This window comes from Notothenia coriiceps, unplaced genomic scaffold, assembly GCF_000735185.1.
Source record: "Notothenia coriiceps isolate Sejong01 unplaced genomic scaffold, NC01 NC01_scaffold00033693, whole genome shotgun sequence".
NCBI lineage: Eukaryota > Metazoa > Chordata > Actinopteri > Perciformes > Nototheniidae > Notothenia > Notothenia coriiceps.
The window spans coordinates 311,929-336,565 of NW_011366394.1; the positions used below are offsets into that span (position 1 = coordinate 311,929).

General features: G+C 38.2%; 3 protein-coding genes across 3 annotated transcripts in view; 1 reads left to right on the forward strand and 2 right to left on the reverse strand.

Annotated features, from left to right (window-relative positions):
- Positions 1-2,556: 2,556 nt before the first annotated feature.
- LOC104961704 (tetraspanin-8-like) lies at positions 2,557-10,346 on the reverse strand. The gene is made up of 9 exons (XM_010790036.1): positions 10,134-10,346; positions 9,069-9,134; positions 7,886-7,999; positions 7,665-7,739; positions 7,439-7,537; positions 6,762-6,848; positions 6,604-6,663; positions 6,272-6,355; positions 2,557-5,488 (listed from the first exon to the last, which is right to left on the reverse strand). The coding sequence occupies exons 1-9, from the start codon at positions 10,212-10,214 to the stop codon at positions 5,384-5,386; spliced, it is 771 nt and encodes a 256-aa protein (XP_010788338.1). The 5' UTR covers positions 10,215-10,346; the 3' UTR covers positions 2,557-5,383.
- Positions 10,347-11,700: 1,354 nt separating this feature from the next.
- On the forward strand, positions 11,701-15,531 carry LOC104961705 (ras-related protein Rab-19-like). The gene is made up of 4 exons (XM_010790037.1): positions 11,701-12,586; positions 13,954-14,137; positions 14,548-14,651; positions 14,740-15,531. The coding sequence occupies exons 1-4, from the start codon at positions 12,392-12,394 to the stop codon at positions 14,926-14,928; spliced, it is 672 nt and encodes a 223-aa protein (XP_010788339.1). The 5' UTR covers positions 11,701-12,391; the 3' UTR covers positions 14,929-15,531.
- Positions 15,532-16,280: 749 nt separating this feature from the next.
- Positions 16,281-24,637, reverse strand: part of LOC104961710 (leucine-rich repeat-containing protein 17-like) — a 22,830-nt gene continuing 14,473 nt past the window's right edge. Inside the window, exon 6 of the mRNA XM_010790043.1 lies at positions 16,281-17,250. Within this exon, the coding sequence (XP_010788345.1) occupies positions 16,817-17,250 (434 nt within the window). The 3' untranslated portion in view covers positions 16,281-16,816. The remainder of the gene's footprint in view (positions 17,251-24,637) is intronic.

Genomic DNA, 24,637 nt, shown 5'->3' on the forward strand with positions numbered 1-24,637 from the left:
TCGGGGCTCCAAAGAACCAGTATGTTTACTCAAAAGGTAAAAGATTTCTTATTTTCTCACAGATTTTATATCTAAATTAATTTGGAATCACAGCCATGAATCACAGTGGCTGAGGACTTCTCTTTTTAAATCACTGTGTGCTTGTTGGAGGGGTCCCAGAGGCCAATGTTTAACATTTTGCATAAGTAGATGTAATCTGACACACTGGAAGTATACGCCACCAGTATAACCAGATCAATACGTTCTTAATTCACATTGTACTGCACTGTTGTTTTTATACACAGGCAGAGAGGGGGAGGCACGCCCTCCCCATCTAAGGGGCGGGACATCTCTAAGCGGTTGACCAATCACAACAGAGTCGGACAGCTAACCAATCAGAGCAGACTGGGCTCTGGTTTCAGACAGAGGGTGAAAAGAGGTGCTGCAGCAAAGGCAGTATGAGAACGATTTAATCTTTGATTCTAAAATGTCTCAATATAGCCTAAGCTATCAACTGGGGAAGCTAGATTGTTGATAGCTCCAAAACAATATTTGCACCGGGGCCAATCATAACATTGTTACGCCACTGATACCTTCAGTTACTTTACAGATCTGGATGAACGATGTGAAATATAATCAAGTCTTAAATCAGACTTTAGTTCCACCTGGAGTAAATTCACAAGCTATACAAAGTCATTCAAACTAGCTGCACCTTTACCAGGTTTGAGAACACTTTAATGATCAATCATTATAAAACATATCATATATATTATTCTGAAATGGACCAATCTGCACAATGACTACTTTTACTGTCGCTACTTTAACTATATTTTGATGCTAATACTTTTCTACTTTTACTTAAGTAACATTCTGATTGCAGGACTTTTACTGCAACAGAGTATTCCTACACTCTGGGACTTGTACTTTTACTGAAGTACAGCATCTGAGTACTTCTCCCTCCTCTGTGACTTTGTATTGTAGGTGGCGGCTCCTAGAAACAGCAGTCTGTTTGAGCACAACGACGATGAGAAGCCCATCAAGATTTATCAGGAGGTAATACAAATATTTTTATTCAAATTATAACTTTTACATTTACAGGTTGAAAACTGTTAATGTGTTGATGGGTGTCGCCATTTAATCACCATTACAAATACAATGCAAGAAAAAGCTTGTCTCCATTTAAAGAGACAGAATATATGGAAATGTGAGGATGCAGTATGCCACAATAGCTAAATTGTAGAATTTCACAAGACCACTTTTAAAATCAAGATGAAACATTTAAAATGTTTGCACATTGTAAAAGACATTTTTCAAGTTGTTATAAAAGTTTCACACCGTTTTGGAATATAGCTATGGAGACCCACACAATCAAACACGCTACAACGGCCCAAAACACTTCCATTGGGAGAAACGTGCCACACTTTCAAAAACAAATATAAACACACAAATGTGCTAATTTCGTAGGGAAAAACGTAAGATATTTACACAAAAAATTAGTTCTGTTGTCTAAAACGTTTTTTTTTAGTTTACTATATTATGAAGCAACGTACACGTTACTGATTGATCTGCTCTGTTTCAGCCATGCCTTTCATACTTTATGGAAGAATTCATGATGAGACTAAATATTTCAATAGGCTTTGTGATGGGAATCGGAGTTTCCTTGGTATGTATAACCATCTGTATGCATTTATAATAAATATACACTACCTACATTTAACTTCTCTACGTTCTTTGTTTATTAACATATTGTCCACGAAGGAGCTTTTTAGGGGCTATTTATCATATTGACTTTGCTTGCCCAGATGTTATGAAACTAAACATTTTCATATTTTATTTTTGATCTCTGAAACCTACAAAACAATTTCACCTCAATGTTGTTTAGAAGCTGTTCTAGAGCTTTTTAACATTTGAACATAGAGCTGTCTCTTTTTTCTCCGTCTTGCAGATCTTGTCCACCGTGTTGTGTATTCTCATCGTGTGTCAGCTGAACAACAAGGAAGATGTTCCTGCTGTCGTCTACAGTCCAGAGGCAAGAAACGTCAACATCCTGGGATACGCTGCAGATTGCACCTGATGGGATTGATAAAGATTACCTCGTTTTTTTTGTTTGATAATTTGCTTTAAACAAGTTTATTGCATGTTGTATATGTATTATTTTGCCTTTGAAACTATTTAACCTGGTACAGCACAGGGCATTTTGTAATGTATTGTCAGCGAAAGGGATCGATAGCCATTTTCTGTTTTAATATGAAAGGATGAATAACTTAGAAATAAAAACATGTAATGTTGAGATTATCTTAGTCGACTCACAGATGATATCAAATGTATCCAACCTCCCACCTACTGTGTTTCCCTTGTGTAAACTGATCATTGATTGTAGAATTAGCAAAGGTTCCATATCAAAATGCTCAATAAAGACTATTTGAGTAAAAAGTACAATATTTTGTTCTAAAATAGCATAATATATGGAAGCACAAGTACCACAAAACTATACAGCACTTGGGTCTAAATGTACGTTTTCAGCTTGAAGAAACATTTTGGAAATAAAAACGTCAAGAATCACATATTTTATTCCTGCTATTTACAAAATATATTACATAAGTTCATTCCATAAATAAAACATAATAAGAAAAAAAAACAGTTTATGACAGAAATAAAAAATACCATACTTTGCAAGAACATACTGATATTAGGCATTATGGTTAAAGTGCACAGGTAGACATTGGATCTGCTGTTTTAGAGGAAAATCATTCGACAGTTTATTTATTTCCACCTCAGGCAGCTCATGCAGTCATGTTAGGAGTGATGTGGCGTAAAGGCTTCTTCGGTGAGAGCGGCATCAGCTGGGACAGAAGAATCTTAGTGACGCGTTTTTCTTACAAGAGCCTCTCACGACCTTTCTGCAGCGGCCTCGCCAAAAAAAATCATATTTTGGGCGCAAAACATTTGAGGATTTACTGCATGTCTACTGAATGTGCAACCAAACAGAATCCATTTTCCTCTTAGGGGGGTAATCCTACGGTGGCCGACAGGTGCGAACACGCTCTAACGACCCAAAACACTTTCATTCTGAGAAAAGAGCTGCAGCTTCAGAAACAAATATAAAAACCCAAATGTGCCAACACACATGCAAATGAAGAATCATCTTTACCAACTTGACAACACATGCGCAACATTTAGAATATATTCACCAAGTTGACGAAACACGTGGGCCGCTAAATAATTTGCAAAACATTATGATTTGTGTGGAAACATTTTCATTATTAAGATTTTTTTTTTATTCGAACCTCCTTTCCTTTGTCTTTCTTGATCCTCCTTAGCAACGGTCATTACAGTCTTTGACAGCGATCTGTACCACCGGATTAACAACGTGTCACATGTTCTGAATTGACCAATCAGAATTTTATTTAGCCTCCGTATTGCATATGGTTGAATGTGGGCCACAAAAAAAATGTAGATTCTTAAGTGGGCCCTAAAACGTGCCCTAAAAAGTGCTACATAAACAAAATGCTGCAAATAAAAAATGCTGCAAGGAACTCAAAACACAACGAAAACATGGGGACACTAAAAAGTGATGCACACAGCTGGGACCGGAGCGCTTGTTGACGTTCGGAGATTATAAAGTAGGCCAACTGTCACTGTTGTCATTAAGTTACATAAAATGTGAGTTTTATCGGCTTATTTAAACAATGTGATCGCTTGATTCCTTCAGATATATATATAGCTTACCTAGTAATATCGGAAAGAATCATGCAAACCACTAAAACGTACATTTATAATCCCTCCAGTCCCAGCTGTGTGCATCACTTATTAGTGTCCCCCCTTTTCATTTTGCCAAATCTATAGCGTTTTGTATTTGCAGTGCAGTACAATTGCCATATCTGTTTTTATCATAAGTGTAATACTGTGTGGAGGTTTGAACTGTCTTCCTCTTGTCAGACAGGTGCTGTGGGCCCGAGGCGGAAACCCTAATCCCTGGTGGTGGTGTCCTTTTGTTTGGTGTGCGGTGACACGGGTGGTTTCGAGTTGGACCCTTCCCCCTTTTTTATTTATTGCCGCCTGTTAAGCCCCAGCCCTGCCTTGTACCTCATATGCCCCCGTATTAACTTTTAGCTGATTGTATAATTGTGGTGTTTTTAGAATAATCAATTGATTGTTATAAAATAAAGTAATTGTGTTAACTCAAACTGAAACTGTCTCTGGCCCGTTATGTAAAGCGAACCTGTGCTCCTTGTGGGTTAACATTTTTTATTATTAATAGTTAGTGGGTGAAACTCCCTTACTGTAGGTGGCGTTGTGGGCAACACAAACTTTACCTACCAAACTTCACCTACCCCACCCCGTTTTGTATTCGCAGTGCTTCGTTTATGTAGGGCTTTTAGTAAATGCTGTGCATGTTTTTTTCGAGTTTGTAAAGATGGTTCTTCATTTTTCATGTATTTTGACACATTTGTCTTTCTATATTTCGTTTCTGAAGCTGCAGTGCGTTTCTCCTAATGGTATATATTTTGGACTGTTGAAGCGCGTTTGCATCTGTCGGCCACCGTACAATACACCCGACTTAATGTGCTTTAAGAAACAACTAAATGGAGGGATGAAGAGTCAAATATACATTGTGCATAACAAGGCATCGAGACATTCCGAGAGCTGATGCTCATTGCATTGTCTAACCTGATTATTCACCCAAGAAAATACATTGCTCGATAATAAATAAATGATTATATTTCAATCAAAGCACTTTGTAAACACTGTTTAAGAAAGGTGCTACATAAGGGTTATTAATATTATAATTTGTTCAAAGATTATTACTTGCTCTAATGCTGGAAAATGTAATGTAATGTAAAGACTAATAATGTAATGTAAAGACTACTATGAATATTTAAATAGTTGGTCCAGGTGTTGAATTAAACCTAATAATTGATTAAGTTGTAGGTTCTATAGATGCAATTAGATTATTCTCTGTCCTCCGAAATGTATCCAGGTATGAAGGAAATGGAGGTAAGTATCATCTCATTATTATCCAGGTAAGATGTCACTTACTGTTCATGAAAAACGCTGTGGTCAACTCCAGCTACTCAAAGAAAACAAATGGCTGGTTAATGCTTGGTAAGATATTCATTTCAATTAATAACTTCAGAGATAGGACAAAAGCTTTTGAAAATGTGCTGATTATTAAATACTTCATTAAATTGCAATGTTTTTACAGCATTAAGGCCAAATAATTGCATGTTGGTTACTTTTCAATATCAGTCACATGCATTAACAGAACATTTTAATGTCAACATATGTTGCCTATAGCACAGCTAGGATATGGTATACAGCGTATTGTGTTATATGTATGTGCAAATACAAATTAGGTATGCTTGATTATAGTTTGAGGTGTGTATCAAAACATACGAGGTGACTAGAAGGCCCCGGGGACATATCTGTTGGACTGGAGAAGAGCCATGAACTCCTGTTTCCTCCGAATCTGCCCCATCAGCTTGATGCTCATCACCAGTAACACCACCTGGGAGGGATGCACAGGAACCAGCATGAGGTGGTGTTATTAGAATGACTTTATTAAACAGGGACCATGCATTCAATATATTTATCTCAAAGAGAAGACATTATTTATGCAGGATTTAGCTGTTAGCTTATTTCCATCTGCAGAGCCTTTGCAGGTACACACACCAACAATTATGAAGACAGACAAATATTACAATCAATTTAAAAATCAAAACTCAGCCAAGTTTATGTTAATGGCTGCCATCTGATTATTTTTCTGACTAAGGCAGGCAAGGCAAGGTAAGGCTAAAACTATCATCTGGACTCTAATATGTCAACTTCATCAGTAATTGTATATTTGTATGTATTTTTTCATGAAATCAAGTCAATTATTCATATAACATGTATGGGGAATTTCTCCCATTTTCCCCCACAAACATTTCCCATTGATATGAAATAATAATAAATATTATATTATTATATATTTATTATATTTTCATTTTGGAACAGTTCAAAAAATAAGCTAATTTAAAAAGGGAAAATTACTTTTTTGTAGTGATAAACACAGAGATAAAATAAATGTATATATATTGTCTATATAATTAACACATGTGTTTATAATTAATATAAGAATGATATAAGATGTGTAGTGTCACGGCCCAAGAGCCTTTGTAACAGTAGATCATTAATAAAAGTACAATCAACAAAATCGAAAAATAATTGATTGATTTCTACCTTTATTGCCTACTTTCTGTTTTCTCATACAAATGATTTGCCTTTAAATGTAAAAGCAAAGAACACATACCCAAAATACTCCACTTCCAAATTGTACAGCCATCGCCAACGAGAATGCGAGCTTCAGTTCAGAAACATAAACGGGTAGGCAAGGCTGAAAAATAAAAACAGGTGGGGTTACAATGTGAATTAAGAACGTATTGATCTGGTTATACTGGTGGCGTATACTTCCAGTGTGTCAGATTACATCTACTTATGCAAAATGTTAAACATTGGCCTCTGGGACCCCTCCAACAAGCACACAGTGATTTAAAAAGAGAAGTCCTCAGCCACTGTGATTCATGGCTGTGATTCCAAATTAATTTAGATATAAAATCTGTGAGAAAATAAGAAATCTTTTACCTTTTGATAAACATACTGGTTCTTTGGAGCCCCGAGTGTGGCGATGCCTCGTAGTCGAATCTGGAGAGGAGAGAATGACCCCGTTACATCACGTTACATTAGTCGTATCTGACTGGACTAAGAAACTAATCTGAGGCTACATTAAGGGAGATACTTACACATTTTCCTGGATAGTGACAGTTACAGGAGGCAGGGATGGTAGGGCCCCAGTCTTTGTAGCCTTCAATAAGACCACAGCACTCAAACTGGAGGCACACACACACACACACACACACACACACACACACACACACACACACACACACACACACACACACACACACACACACACACACACACACACACACACACTCCCATTACTTTTTGTTGGCAAGACCCGTCCTGCATAGCATTCAAATGATAGGATTGGCCAGAAATCAATGCTTGCACGAGGTACCTGTAACCAGATTTGTTAAAGTCCTATTTCCAGAATATTGTACAACGTGAGAACAAGGCCTAACCTCAAGCAGCTACACGGGGCGGGTCTTGATAAAGGAACCTGTATGGCACACAGTCTTGTGTGAATCTGATTTAGTTGAGGGTGTGTTGTGCTTCAGGCTGTGAGGCACACCTCCCCTTGGGGAGCGTTCTCTGAGTCATCTGGACACACTTCTTTTTATATATGGTGTGACTTGCACTTTCTGAGGACATCAGAAAGAGAGATTTAGTTCCCTAGAAGTTTTCTTTGTTTTTTTCAACATCCACTGCACAAGAGCAATGTACTATTTGGATTGTATATCATTAAACTAGGCCCAATGAACATTAGGTTAAAATAATCCTTTGAATTGCTCCTTACTTCTTGTTGAATACTGTACAGCAGGGTCCTGTTGGCTTTGTTGGTTGAACTGAGTGGCATCATGGACAATAACTTGGCCTCTTCACGGACCACGCGTTTCTGAGGAGGGAGGAATCACATTGAAAACGGTTCTTTAGATACCAAGACATACTGTTGTTGAAGTTTTGAATACTATAGGATTACAATAATTGTTGTAAAAATATAAACGTATACCGTAGTAACATACCTCATACACATCTTGGTAGCTTAGCGCTGTTCTCACAATAATCGTTTGACTGGCTGCTGCCAATCCAGTTGCATACTGCACACACAAAAACAACAAATAGTAAGTCAACAAGAATGCTATTTTCAGAAAAAAAAATGTGAGACATGTATATACATTGTCCTACACAGGTAAATAGAAAAAATCGTATAAACACAGTGATAGTATACGAAGCAGGTTTTTACCAGAATTAAACACCATCTCTTCCCTTTACAGGCTCCGATCACACCGAGCACTGAGAGCAGCAGACAGCCGATCTCCACCACGTACATTATCACCACGGAAACATTTGACACCAGCTGCGGAGAAAGAAAGCGTTGGCGATACATTAAATGGCAAAAAATATCATTTGATGAATTATAAAAGTCCAGTGTGTATGATTTAGTGACATCTAGTGGTGATATTGCAAACTGCAATTAACTGAGAGCACCCCTCCGCTCACCCTTCCCTTTCCAAATAGCGGATACAATATATTTTCTTGTGTTATTCACAAAGTTTTATCACAGGATCATTTGTGTTTTTTCGCAATCCTGCACACAGCTGAATCTATCTGGTTTACTGCGTTGGTTTGATCCCAAAAAACGGATTTAATTGCAGTAAACAAATTTAAAACAATGCCGAATTAACAACAACATTGAACCTATTTGTAAGAAGTTTGATTTCATTGTTACTAAGTTCTGTACGCAAAACTAAATGAAAAAACTGCTTAAAATCCTTGTTTTCTGAAGGGAGTATGGAACAATCAGGCTACATGCTTTCTAGCTGCTTCAACACTCAAAATAACATTGACTAAATTAGGAATAAACATAGTGCTAATACTGTATGACTTTGAAATTATATAAACTCACAGGAATTTTAAGATAATTGTTTCGTAACACGATATGATATAGTGAATTTACTATTATGGAAATATAATACTGCATATTATATTCCATTTCTGCCAATACATCCCCCTAAATCCTACACACTGCTCCCACTAACGTTGATATTATTTTGTATTCCCAAGCTAGCCCGGCTACAAAAGAAGTCAAAGGTCAGGGTCAGCTAGCAGCACCTGAAGATAATTCACTGTCCTGCCCAAGGACACTTCTCCGGGCAGATGCTTGCCAACATGAAGGCTTGAACTCAGGTCTCACGGTGAGGAGACAATATATATAAAGACGCTGATGTGTTGTGTGCAGGCAATATTGATGGACCACTAAGTAACGCCATGCATAAATAATCCACTGATTGTCCTTGAATAACCCGGCTACTATTGTGCTCCTTTTGAAGCCTGACAGGAGAGGTATTCCTGCCTTTGATAAATCATGTTATCTGCTTCGGGAGTATTTTTCATCCGTTCAGAAGGTAACCTGAAGTCTGTCTTACTTTGCCAGTCAGAAGGAGGTCTCTATGCCAAGCTACTGTCATCGTCAGCATGAAGAAGCAAAGCGCCTGTGGAGAGGGAGATAACAATGTGTGAAGATTGTGAAGTGCACAAGACATGAAAAGCATAGATGGTGATAAGGAAAAAATATATATATAATCAAAATACCATTAGAAAAGTATCACCTGAAATGTTTTAATATTATTTAATCATATAAACTGCATTTTAAAGTTATATTCAAGGCTATCCACGATAAACACACAATCAAATTAGGATACACACAAAGAAAGTGACAAAATACAATAGTAAACAAATAGTTATAATCTTATCTTTTTTATTTAAAAAAAAAATAATACCTTCCTTTTTAATATTTTAGTTTGTTTCATCGTTTTTGTTTTACATTTTAATCCACATTGAGTCTATATCTGTCATATTAAATGTGTTATATAAGAAATTGCTTCAATGCACATACATTTTAAAACGTCCTGATCCTTTTTTTGCTTATGTTTATTATTATTATTATTATTATTATTATTATTATAGTATCAATACAATCCTATTTTTTTTTTTTTGTCACCCTTTTAGTTTTTTTTTGGAAGCACATTAAGTCTGTCTTGTCATATTACATTTAGTTATATAAACAAATATTCTTGAATGCACATGACTGCATACTCACAGCTGAGACAGCACATTGTAAACAGTAGCATTTATTCAGACTGACAGATTTGGGGTGGAGATTACAGAGGATTATTATGCTAATGCATACATCATAAATAATTTTAATTTTAAACATTGCGTCTTCTTCATACAACTACCAGTTATGATAAATTCCTCATCACTTTATTTGTATATAACATTCCTTCATTCAATCTACTGCAGGAATTGCACAAACTAATGTTGATGGATGGGTTTCTTCGCTGCAGTTGTGAGACAGACAGTGTTATTCTGCTTATGCTGATCTGGGTCAAATCGCAGCACATAACAAACATTTAATCAGAGAAATAACCCATATAAGGAAATCAGGCCTCTCAGCTTAAATCTCATGCAAAGCGGTGAGAAGTACCTACCATATGCACAGCGTTTGCGAAAATAAACGGCCTTTTCAGGCTCGTTTTATCCGCCATCACGAACACGGCGCTCCGCTGCATGCTGCTGATTCTCCCAGGCTCCAGACGCCCTTTTCACATCCAGAAAATATTATTGCTATGGATCTATTATTGCAACTGTAAGGGCATCTATCTGTCTATCCGCACAGGACGTCACTGTGATGCACTGGGTGAGGGGTCTGTGACGCTTTCAAGTGCAGTCGGAAATATCGGAGTCGAGGCGTTTAAACGCCCAGGAATGATGTTGTTTTAACGATTACTTAAAAAATATATGAAAGAATGATATGCAAGAGGCAGGTTTAGGAGGGTTACTTTAAACATGTATTCCCTTGCAATTACTTATAAGCTGGGGAAAAATTGGCATGTTAAAATTAAATTTTTAGTGTGTGTGAATAGTGTTTATTTGTCAGATAGTATACATTTTAGTTGTATCTTTCACGGTCAACTACATTTTTTTTTCTATTTTGAGATGTCAATATATTATATCTGTTTATTTTCTACTCACGAAAGAATGTCCAATTTGGGATCAATAAAGTTTATCTTATCCTATATATTGGTGACCTCAATTTGAAATGCAATGCAAATAAACACAAGATTAAAAAAACATCTTGCATATCAAGCATACACTGTAGTTTAGTTTCCTCTTACTGCATTAATAAAGAAGATATTTTTAAAGCAAAGAATGAAGTAGCCACATTTTTACTAAAACAATGTATAATGATATGCTAAGTATACCTGTTCCAGGCAGTGGACTACAAAATAAAAGTTAGTGTAACAGATAAAAGTTTATGTATTTCAATGTAACTTTAAGGGATGCAGTTCCCTTTTTTGTATTCCTTATTACGTAATACCATCACATGTTTTCCATTAATCCCCAAGCCTGGCAATGAGTTTGTGCTTTATAAAAACGTACAAAAAATACTTATCCTCCACACATATTGACCAGAATCCAAAAATACCTTCCTGTTTAAATCCCATCTAAAAGTACTTGTCTCACTGACTCACATATAGTAAAGTATTAAACACAAACTATGCTCAATGTGTAATTATTCATTTATTTTCTTGCCATTTTGAACACCTTTCCTGGTTTTTACATATATTTGTATACAAAATGTATTATTGTGCGAATGAGGTTTGATTGACCCATACATCTGTTATGAACATATTAGACGTCATATCATTTAAAGACCTCAGTGACCTCAGTTGGTACTTAATTTAAAATCTATTGGTTGGTTTATACAGCCCCTATTACAGTGGGAGGCCCAGTTCTTTTATCCATTGCTTATTCATTTAAATTCCCCCACGATGTCTCTCACAATAACAACATAATGTAAGCTAGGCATTGTTAGAATTGACATACTTCATTTTCTCGTTCCCTCAAAGCATCAAAACATCCCAAAATGTGTTTATAAGTGTGTTCATGCATTCTAATTGGCTGAATGACTGCATTTCCCAAGATCCCACAGTGCTAATGGGGCTGGGCTACACTCCAGGAACAGGTAAGGCGGGTTCCTCCTTTTGTTTCCACACACAGGTGCATTGTAGAGAGAGAGTGAGAGTGAGAGACGCAGGAGGCTAAAAAGGGAGTAAGAACTGGAATAACTGATGACAGGAAGAGGAAAAGGACTGACACGTGTGACAGAATAGCATGTGGACTGGACAGGAACCTGGATCACAGACAAGGATATATTCTAACTGTTTCATTTAAAAGGAAGTACCTGTGACAGACAACTAACCAGAAAGAAAAAGGATGTGTACGTGTTGTTTCTTTTCCTGCAGGCCACAAAGTGGGTCAACACCTGAGAGGAGCAGCAAGGACTGAGGCAGTTTTGTCCTGCTGAGAGAGCTCATGAGAGGGGGAGAGTGAAACTGAATTGCTGGAGAAACAAGACACAGAGAACGCAGGATTATAAAGACTTGTTTGAAACAGGCCCATTTGAGGCTTCCAGATTGCTGTTTGTGTGCCTTACAATTAATTTTTAACTTACTGGTGTGATAAATGGATTATCATTAACCAATGAACAGCAACAAACTTAAAACTGGTTTTACAGGCTACACGTGGAATAATGTAACTAAACTAAACGGTGGAGTAACATTTTTTTGGGTGACACTTTTTAACAGAAATTGATAACGATAACCCATCACCTCTTCACCTTCCAAGTGGTCTACAGTATTGGAGCGAGCACATCCACAGTTAAATACTCTACTGTACTTCCACAATGGAGACCCCAGGACCTGAACATGATGAGTCCTTTGACTTCCTGTTTAAAATCATCCTGATTGGAGACTCTAATGTAGGGAAGACCTGCTTGGTTCAGAATTTTAAGTCTGGGATCTTCTCAGAGAGACAGCAGAACACCATCGGAGTGGATTTCACCGTACGGACCGTGGATATCGAGGGGAAGAAAGTTAAGGTTAGTACTAAACAGAATGTGGTGTGTTTAGGGACACACATTGTATGACAAATAATGTGATACAGTAATAGGTATTTCTAGGCCATGTCATCCCTACTGTAATTCAAACGTTGTCCCTGTATGACCCCTGTATGATACCAGTATTACATTTCATTCTATATGGGATAAAGAGTCTTACATTTAACAAGGTCAACACTGCACCAACCCTGATTATGCTCCAGTAATGGTGGCTAAATGCCTTGATCCTTATCATGGGTTTTAGGGCCAATTGGCTCCGACAATAAAAGCAGAGTACAGGCTATTGTTTTGGTACCAATATTTAATGAAAAGAAGCCTATGGCAGGATCTAGAAAATGCAACTCATATGCGATGTGATGGACTTTTCCCAGGTTTGGGGATAAATGGCACCACAGTGAGAGTTGTCCTTTGGTTACAGTTGGACAGAAAAACCAGTCGGACCAGATGCTTACATGAAGGACTGGTTTTTCAGGTAGCTCTGCTCAAGCTTTGTGCAGACAAAAATAAACCTGTAATGACTTCTCCAAACCGTCATTAAGTTTGAAAAGGAACTAAATGATTTTACAGCGACCAGTTTTGCGTGCTTTAAAAGTCAGTATGTTGCCAGAGTATTTCTGGTCTTGAACCAGTCAGTTCCTCATTAGTGTGCAAAGTGATTGCATTGGTCATTGGGAAGACACAGGCACCGCCAACTCCTGTAGGTTAGGGTGCCTAGAATGATCAAAGTTGCTACAATTTTTCCTTTTTCGTATCTGTTGCTTTAGGTTTATCTGTAAATGTGTCACAAACAAGGTGAAGAACAGTCTTGAATCACAACATAAGGTCACAATAAGGTTGTAGAAGTAAAGATTTCAGTGTTCATACAACGATAGGTTTCTGTTTCCGTGTTAACTTCATCCATCCCCCACCAACAATCCAAAGAAGGTTATACCAAAGTGTATTTTATAGGATCATATTCAGCTTTTATTATATACAAATGATGCTATGATTCAAAAGCAGAAGTAGGCAGTTGAAACCATAAACACTGGCATTGCAAAGGCTGTGCCAGAGAGCTCAGATTGGTTGCTATGACAGCTGTAACCGCGTAAACATGGTCTGTCAGATGCTCAGGGAATATTCTGTCAAGGGACACAAATAATCTGACACATTTTTTGGTGTGTGTGTGTGTACGCATGTTTTACTCATGTTGTGGGGACATACCTATGTATACACAAGGTTAGGTTAAGGGTAAAGTAATGGTTATGTGAGTTGTAATTAGGGTTAGGGTTGTCTAAAAAAGAAAAACGACTGTCAGTTAATGTAGCCTAAGGTCCCCTAAAGGGATGTTAACATGTGTGTGTGTGTTACAGATGCAGGTGTGGGACACGGCTGGTCAAGAGAGGTTTCGGACGATCACTCAGAGCTACTACCGCAGCGCACACGGCGCCATCATCGCCTATGACATCACTCGACAGGGGACCTTTGACTCTGTGACTCACTGGATCAAAGAGGTGGAGATCTATGGAGCAAACAATGTGGTGCTGGTTCTCATAGGTGAGTGTTAGTATGTGAAGTGAATAATATGAATTCAAAAATATGGCAGCATCAAGTAAGTGGATCGAATGGTTATACGGTGAAAGTTATTGAGTTTATTTACTTTTAATTATTGAACTATGTGATGTTGTTTGAGAAGATGGAAACATTGACATTTATAGTTTCAAATAAGGATCCTTTGTGTCAAAATTTGAGAGCGCTAAACACAAAGGTACTTAGACAAATGATGGTACAACCCTGTTAAGTGGGTCATCCCCACTTAAGTGTGTTGAAATGTTAGCCTTAGCATACTGTAGTAATTGGGTACATTGTTGATAACATTAACATGACTTGCTACAGACTCCTATTGGGTGTTTAAGGTTAGATGTATTGTATTTGTATCTCTCATCTCCCTGATTTTCTCCATGTAGGTAACAAATGTGACCTGGAGAAGGAAAGGCAGGTTCAGTTTGAGCAAGCCTGCAATCTGTCAAAGGAGAAAGAAATCCTAGCTGCTCTGGAAACATCAGCCAAGGTAACGAGTACACACATACTGTACATGTAACATGATAAATCGGTTAAAATTGTTATCTCAACTTCTCTATCTCCTTCTTTGTTTCCAGGAGAGTCAGAATGTGGAAGAAGCGTTTATCATGATGGCCAGAGAGCTGCTGTCTCGTAACGGCCTCAATGTCCAGCAGGAGGACTCGGAGAGGAACAACACGCCTCGAGTCCTCCTCCGGTCCAACTCTAGGCCGATAAATGGTCTCATGACTGCTCACACTCCACCAGAGAAGAAGACATGTTGCTGATCACAACATGGAGAGGACAGGGAAGTGGGCAAGGACACTTATGGAGAGAGAAGAACAGATGCATTGATGGAATAAGGCTGGCCTCAAGAACCCTTGGATTCAAGACGTTTTTAATAACTATGGACACATTATTTCTGCTTACTTTTTTGTAGCTTACCTAGGCATACATTATTGTTCAGCTGATGCCACAGGAAAATAGTTGGCATGTTAAGCAATGGGGAATTAAGCAACAGCGGGTAAAGTTACAGCAAGCCAATCTTATTTATATCAGCTACTTGGATTGTTTCATTGTTATTCTAATGATTTTAAAGGTTGCACGAACAATATTGATGCAGATATCAACAAACAAACTATTCCAAGCATCATAAAAATCTGGGATAGACTATAACATGTAATAACTGCATATATGACTCTTGAGTATTTCACCCAAGTGACCTCTTGTGGTGCCGGTATGACGAGATGTGATCCTCTACTGCTGCTGAGCTCCAGACGAAAACGTCCTGGAGAAGCTGCTGCGAGCCAAAAGACTGTGAATTATCAATATGTGTGACATCATGATGTACATTACATTGTCATGGATTAATATAAAAGGCTGTGAATGTCTTCTTTAACTCAACCACCTGTGTACTACTAAATAGTAAACACTAGATGGCAGTGTGCTGTAACACATAGCTCATTGCTCTCGACAATAAATAACATGTAATTTAAAACATCTGTGACTTATCATCACTTAACATCTGCGTTTAAATCTTAAATGCAGCCCAGTAAACAGGAAATCTTTTTAAATTACCGTTAAATGTAAACGTTGCCAAAATGACTTCCTGCCAACCTTAAAGTCAAGCTTAAGTAGCTGAGGTGACTAAGGCGGACATCCAGGAAGGATTATGTGGTTGTGTCAGATGCCAAATTGGCAGACCTGATTTATATACCAATCCAGAATTTGGTACTCATTATCACTAATGTTACCTTAAGATTTTTTTTAATTACGTTATGAGTGAAATAAGTAGTCACAAGCAACAAATAATATGGTTTTATAATCTCAGTTTGGGTCATTAAAAGAGTGATGTATTATTCCGTATTATGATTTGAGTATTTCTACACTGTGGTATTACTGCTTTTACTTCCAGACTTCCAAAATTAAACAAAGTTGTCTGGTGTGTTTTGGTCTCCAGCACACTGGGTGGCGCTAGTCGATAATCAGTGAGACGTTGTTTCCCGCCTTTATCTAGATTATTTTCATAGGTGCACGTTAGATCTTTGTATATGTTGGCAGTTTCATTTGTAAATCATGTCAAATGCAAACAATCTTCCATCATAATGTTAAGGTCTGATATCAGGCCATAAGACTTATATTCAGAAAAAATAAACCCAATTTTATTTCCAGAAACAGGTAGACAATGCCGTACATTAATTAATACAAAAAGGTTTTCTTTTAAAAAGAGAAAAAAAAGTATATCCTAAACTCATTATTAAAATGATTGTAACAGAATAAAAAGGAGAGCTCCTATAGTTCATTGTGTGGGAAATTCAAAGAGATGTCCTGGTTGGGAGTTTTAGATCTGATACAGACTGGTTTGAAAATGTTTTGCAAAAAGATGAAACAAAAGCTCAAAGAGCATCTCCTAACTTTTGTTTAAAGGTAAACTTAGCAATAGTACTTTGCAACTAATAATCGTTAAAGGAAATGTCGAAAGTGTCCTAAAATAAGATGGAAAAAGCTGACTACTAACAAGACAATGGATGTTATCCCAAGATTGTACTTTTACACATCATTTTACACATCAAATCACTGAGTCTACCTTTAATTATTAACTATTCAGCCTCTCCAAAGACTGCATTTTAATCAAACACCCCTATAACCCCCACCAGTCCGCGATCACCCCCCATTCTAACTTAGCCTGATTATCTCAATCCCTTTTTGCTTCTTCTCCTGCAGAGGCTGAGGCTGACCTTCCTCCTGCCTCTCACCCATCTCCCCCACTGCCTCATTGTTTGTCCCCCCTTGTCCTCCCTGTCCTGTATCCCCCCCTCCAGTTTGTTTATCCTTGGGACATTCACTGTTGTAGGTCTTGACGTAATCCTCGACGCGCCATCCCCTGAACTCCGGCGGCTCAGAGCAGATCAGGCCAGAGTGGAAGACGTTGGGGTGGTGCTTGAGCCAGTAGTTCAGGTAGTGGATGTTGTAGTCGCAGATCCAGGGGTTGTTGTCCAACGACAGCTTCCGTATAAAGTAGAGGTCCTCCAGGACACCGTACTGGAAGTAGTGGAGGGTATTGTTGGAGAGGTCCAGCTCACGGAGGTGCAGCAGGCCAGCAAATGCAGCTGTGAGGGGAGGAAAAGTTCAACAAAATCAGTTGACGTTACAAACGGCTCCCTGAATACTAAAAAGTCCATCCTGTCTTCCCAGTCCATTCAACAGTTGTTTGAGTGAAGGGTCCTGCAGATTCCTTGAAATAATGTCCCTGGTCGCCTTGCAATTGTAATTTTTTGTGCTTGGCCGTGGGCGTGTCGTTTTTTTATAAGAGCTTTTCTTGTGTCAGGAAAGCCTGATCTAAAATTAGACTTTATTTGTAATTGCGTTTTAGGGATGGCTTTAGTTTTTGGCAAATCATTTCTAATCAAAGACCAAATCATCCGGTGATGAATTGGTCAAAGAAATACAGATCTTTCACCCAATTTGTTTCCTGCGTCAAACCAAGTCAACAATGACTTGTTAGGTAGTTGTTTTAAACGTTTACAAGGACGTATTATGCTTTTGGGGGTTTTCCCTTTCCTGTAGTGTGTTATATAGGTTTTCGTGGATGTACATGGTCCGCAAAGGCTGCCATCTCAAGGATTTAACAAGGAAACTCAACACCCTTTGATTTGAATGGTCACCGTATTGATAAATGATCCTTATTTCTAATTTGTCTTACAAATCTCCACAGGTGCATCTATTCAACTCCAGTTAAAAAGGTTGACTGTTATGGAGAAGAATCACCTTCTCAATGAGGCTTCAGGAAAACACATTTGAAGAAATATGGAAAAAGTGGAGAATTTACATATCCCAAAGACGACCATCCGATTGAATGTATATGTATAGATGTGTGGTCACATGTATGTGTGTATGTGTATTGAATGTATGTTGATATGTATGCATATGTACATGTGTAGACATTTGCTATTTCAAACAACCCCCACGTACTTTTAGTTTTTATTTTACTTTGACTAATTTTGTTTGCTATTTCACTTGTCACTTTCTGGTCTCTAAAAATATATGATTTGAAAAACTGTACTTGTACTATAATGTGACCCCAAATAAATAAATAAATAAATAAAAAGGTGACTGTGCACATCCCTAAAAGGTTCCAGACATTAAATGAGTGCGTGTAATGGGACAGTGGAGACGGTTTCACGCTCTCCACTAGCCTTGAGCCTAGCTTTGATCTCAACAGAGCGGAAGAGAGGAGGGGAAGAAAACAGGAGGAGGAGGAGGAAGAAGAGGAGGAGGAGTGTGTGGAGCATATAAATGTTGAAAAATATAGTGATGATGAAGACATCACTGAGTCAGAGACATGAAAGAAGACGGAAAATGGACACTGGGGAGTTTATTAAATCCATTTCCCATCATGGTAACAGATAAGTTACAGTAACTGCAGCTTCATCATTCAACCATAAAGATGACAGATATGGAGGGTCCTCTAATGGAGGAAGGAAGAGCAGAGGCTCCTCGTATCTTTGAACTCATGATGAAACTGACTTTCCTGACTTTAAATTAGGTTTTTTTGCTTATAAGAAACGCAGTGTGGTCTACTTAAGGTATTTTCAGGCATTGAAATGTCCTAAAGTAAGTCTCACATGTTCATCATGAAGGGAGAGACAAAAAAATGTATCCTGTGTTATTGATTTATTTCTTTAAGTAACATTCTAACCCTGCAGTTATCCCCAATCTTTTGAAATGCAACAGCAATATGATTACATGTATATACAGTACACAGTTGTTTTGTATGCTGATGACATAATCCTGTTACATTTAATCCCTTACTCCTCAACATGATTGCTAAACCAACTACATCTGTTCTTCGTTTCAGTGAGTCCTTATCTCACCTTTGAGACTCTTTATCACGGAAAACCCGTCTACATAAATCATCTCCAAGTGTTTTAATCACCAGTGATCGATGACCAACACACATTCACCCAAAAGCTCTAAAGCCTGTCATCAATTTTTCCAGCTTTGTAATGCACATGCGTTAACATTCTTAGAACTGACAAATGAGTAGGCAGTATGGAACAAAAACACATCCAACTTCAGCAGAGGTGATCAATTATGGATTAACCCCCCCCCAGGCTTGCCCGGCTCTCGGCTGAAGTTGGCAATAAGTCTCAATAACATACAAACACAATTTCAAAGCCTGTGGTCACCATAACGACAGATATCATGGTTGCACAAGCCCCACTTTTACATATCTGTCTGCTGAGTCATTGTTGCTTCATTTACAGTAACACAAAAGAGAGGATGGTGTGAATAATCTTCTACGGGGGATATCTTATTGCAGAGTTTGTTGTGGTGGCTGACCCGTGCAAACGCACTACAACGACCGAAAACAGCGCTGAACTTTCCAAACCAATGCAAATATAAAAATGGGCCAAAACACATGCAAATTCAACTTCACCAACTTGACGAGACATGCGCAGCATTTAGCGACATAGCTGCATAAATCAAACGCTGCAGACACAATGGAAACGGTGACAATGAAAAGTAAAACTTCAGCTGGGACCAGATCGAGCGCTTATTGACGTTCTGGGATTCTAACACTGACCAGCTGTCACTGTCCCTGGAAAACGTACCTAAAATATACGTTTTATCGGTTAATTTTAAAAATTCGATTCCTTCTGATATTATTGCAGATCTGCTGTAAGCTAGCTAACGTAGCTAACCTAGTCATTTCAAATATACTGATACAATTATGAAACAGACTTACTCTGCCAACAGTGACAGTTTGTTATCTTTATAATCCCATAACGTCAACAAGCGATCCAGTCCCAGCTTTTTTCGCATTTCAGGGTCCCCTTTTCTGTTGTGTTTTACGCTTCTTGCAGCATTTTGAATTTGCAGCATTTTGTTTATGCAGAGCTTTAGTAAATGGTGCGCATGTTTCATTAAGATGGTGAAGATATTTCTTCATCTGCATGTGTTTTGGCACATTTGTGTTTTTATATTTTCATTATTTTCGAAAGTGCAGCATGTTACTCCTAATATACCGTAATTTTCGGACTATAAGCCGCGCCTTTTGTTCCATTTTTCGACCCTGCGGCTTATATAACGGTGCGGCTAATCTATGGATTTTTACTTGTTACAGCTAACGGCTATATAACGGTGCGGCTAATCTATGGATTTTTACAGCTAACGGCCACTAGGGGACCTCCTAAATCTATGGATTTTACAGGTTACAGTCCACCACCTTTAACTCTATGGGCTCTATGGCCGGTCCGCACCCCCCACCTTTAAGCGGCGGGGTCCAGCAGGAAAAGCTGGAGGCCGGATAAGAGTGAGACAGGTAGCGCACAAAAGTAAAAGTGGAACCGAGAGTGGTACGAGAGACAGAACGAGAGCAAGACAGACAGACATTACGAGAGCGAGACAGTTTGTCCCCGTACCACTGGTTGAAAACCACTGCTGTAGATCACTGCCGGTACGTGCGCTGGGAGCGCACCGTTTAAGTTTGAAAGTTGAAAAGTTTGTGTGTCTGAAACGCTATGTGATACAGTACAGTTTACACAGCACAGTACATGTTCTGTAGCTACTATTGCACTAAATGGTAACACTTGAATACGTTATGCAAATATGCAACTTGTTTGTTGAAATGTTAATAAATGGGAGCTTCCTCAAACAGCCATCTCTTTCCCGACGATCCCCTCTGTGCACGAACCCTTACATATGGTAATTAAACATTAAAACACCTGCGGCTTATAGTCCAGTGCGGCTTATATATGTACACATCATTCAATTTAGCTGCTGCGGCTTATATTCAGGTGCGCCTTATAGTCCGAAAATTACGGTACGTGTTTTGCACATGTCGGCCACCGTAGATTTTGGTTCAAGATTGACAATTTCTAAAATGTCCTATAAGGAAAAGGCCTTCAAATGAGCTTCAAATATACTGTATTCTCTTGTGAGAGTCTAAATGAATGTTTTGTCTATTTCGGGGTTAGTATTTCAAGGAAAAACCACAGCAATCTGCCACAAAAATCGGCCAAAACCAACAATGAAAGACAAATGCAAATAATTGTGCATCTACTACAAACACCCCACTCTGCCAGACAATGAGACAAGCGAAAAGGAAGCATGAGTGAAAGATAAACAACCTCTTGAAAACGATTCGAAGCACGTTTTATTTCACTCACATAGCGAAAGGAGCAACCATGATTAAGGCCACATGTCATCACAAGCTCTCAGCATTAAACAGAGTTTCTAATTCACTTTCCAAATAGTCTTGGACACATGGGGGTGAGCTGCAGCAGATTGTTTACATGTGTTGCAGGGTAATGAAGGAAACTACAACGATTTAAAAAAGGATGTCCCTGGGCAGGAAGACATGAGCCAGACATCATTAGCCTGCGGAGAGTAATGAGTCTGCACTTTTTAATTGGGGTAGAGCTGAGGCAGAATTACTAATCAGATATTCTGCTTCAGTATGACAGATCTCTTAAACAATTATGTTCCTCTAATGAAATTCTCGAACACCTTGCCTTGTTCTTTATATAGTCTTGAGATATTGGATTAACCCAGCTGTTCCCAGTCTCTTTGTCTAGTGACAAAGGAAAGTCTGTTTGTTACTCTCTATCACCAGTAGCATTTTAACTAGAAGGGCACTCCTCCTGAATTGGATCAGCTCAAAGATTTAATGGATTCTTTCTTGGCCCATGATATAAAGAGTACATTTGAGTTGGTAGTTATTCTTAATCACGCTGACAAACAAATTAAAACCTAATCAACAGAACCGAAAACATTATGTACTTGGCAGAGGAGAAAGTTTGGGAGTATTTAAACCAAAAAGTGAGTTGTATGGTGAAAAGAGGTGATGCAGCACAGGCAGTATGAAAACATTTGTAAACATTAAAACATGGACACATTTCACAGTAGAGGCACACAATACATTATGAGCCTGACATTAGCAGAATGTCCTCTTTAGGTATGTCATGTAATTTTTTTTTACTTGTGAAAAGTGAACATAAGTCAATGGTTCACAAAGCAAAATCCTGTGTTTGTTCATCCATCCTAACCTCCTTTCTACACTTTCTTTTACGTCACATACGCTTCCTCCTTAGCACATGTCATTAAAGCTACAGCCACTTAAGTTGCCAGCTAGCAATAAAGTTAAACATGGGTGTGAAATTAAATATGGTTTATTACGGTATGACCATGGCATAATGCATGTAAGGTCCCAGCTGTGTGTGTGTGTGTGTGTGTGTGTGTGTGTGTGTGTGTGTGTGTGACACACACACAGCTGGGACCTTACATGCATTATGCCATGGTCATACCGTAATAAACCATATTTAANGCTGTATACGTTTTTTGGGAGTTTGATTTATTTTAAATTAACACAAATACAACATTTAAAACCTATAATTGCACACTAAAACCATTATTTCAAAAAAGAACTATTTCACATAAACCTCTGGTTTTGGCTGGGGCCGGGGCGGTTCAGCTTGATTTTGGAGGGGGGGGCGCATAGTTTATGGATGCTGTACGCAATATAGGCGTAGTTCTGTTAGTATAAGATAATAAGATGTACTTTGTTGATCCAAAATCGGGAAATTGTGTTGTTATGAAATAAAAAAATAAAATAAAAATAAATGTCTAACTTTTTTTTTTAAATGTTGGCGCCCCCCATTGATTGATGCGCCCTTAGCATTCGCCTATACTGCCTATGCCAAGGGCCGGCCCTGGCAGCTGTTACACATGACATTATATAAGTGTTGTTTTGTGCTTTTGAACATTGTAAGACGATGCCCGTTGAGTATTTCCATTTTGCTGTTTTCACTGCGCTGCTTTCAAGCTCCAATGTTTTCATTAGCTCACTTCATTAGCTGTCAGAGTGAAATAATCACAGGTATATTATATCATCGACCTACACATTCAGTTTTGTCCTCCACTTATAGTCGGTTTCCGAAGAAATGCTAGCAGTTTGCTAATCTTTGGCACAGTATAGCCTATTAAAATCGCTTATAATAACATCTAAATGGATATTAAATTGCCTTCTCTTAGTTAACTTTCATTATTCAATATTTCTTATGACCATGCACCTCTCTCAGACTATATGGAGCGTGACCCTGCTGCCTCCAAGTTCCCATTAACTTGAAAGCACAAATCGTAAATCATTTGCAAATGTGATTCTTTAATATGCTTATGATCTAAAATGTTGACATAGCTCGCATCCCACTTCTTCTGCTTTGCATTAGTTGTCACTTTGGTATAAATCTACGTCCATTTCTACTGCCCACAAGCTCATTCAGGAGCATGGCTGATCATGTGAGCGTGTACAGCATAAACAAACTAAAGGTCAAAAACTCCATAGTGTACCTATAATTTTTGTTTAATTGGTGGTCATTTCATTAAATACAGCTTCATCATCAGCATGATTGCTAATTATTACGGTTGCACAATATCAACTAAAATAACTAAGCTTGTAAAACCAGGGTACAAGAAACAGACACTACATTTGCTGATAACATTGGCCTGTTTGGTCCAGCCTGCACAGTTTTTAATTTGACAGCAAAACTGACATTTTTAAAAGTTAATAAACTGCAGTCAGATTATGAATCCACCAAGGAACTTGACAAAATCTGAATGTCAATGGTCAAAACCACAAAGAAATGGTATGGTCAATGAGGATGAGTGGAACAAACATGGTTCTCTTTCAGATGGGATTGAAAAACAAACGGGGGTGGAGGGGCGTATGAAAAACCCGAGTGGAAACATATTCTTATACCTCCCTCTCCATACCCTTTTCTCCCTTGACTCCATGTCGCCCTCACTCTGGTTTGAAAGCTTTCATTAGAGGTGAACCACAGCAGATTTCAAGCTCCAACTTATTTTCACTGGAATTTAATGCTACATAAAGTGGCTGGAGTTAATATGGGAGTATTTAAGGGCTGATTACTCAAAGATGGGACGTGGACTGCTGTGGCAAAAATGTGCCTTCAAATTTCTTCTGTTCAAATCTCTGTTATACAAACACTGATGACGTTTAGTATTCTCATTAAGACACTCGTTTGCAACCACTTTTTTTTAACCCACATAGAAGCTTCAGACGTTCAGGAGTGGGGTATTTACGTTAGATTTTATGACCGAAATACTTAATCTTTTCCCGGTTTTAGGACTTATTCTTGCACCACTTTTATATTGATTACCATATGCCATCACAGGCAACATAGAAAAATAGAATTGGGAGGGATGAAACCCTCTATAATGGTCACCCATGCAGAGCACAGAGCACACACAGTGAAATTTGGCCTCTGCATTTAACCCATCCTAGTACCATTACATTACATTACATTACATTGCATTTAGCTGACGCTTTTATCCAAAGTACCAGGAGTCTAGTACTAGGGTGGGCAGCTATTGTACAGCGCTAGACTTGCCAACCATATTCCACTAACTGGACTAGGCTAAAACACAAGTCACATTAATGTAAAAAAGTAACACCAGCTGTATAAATTCATGTTA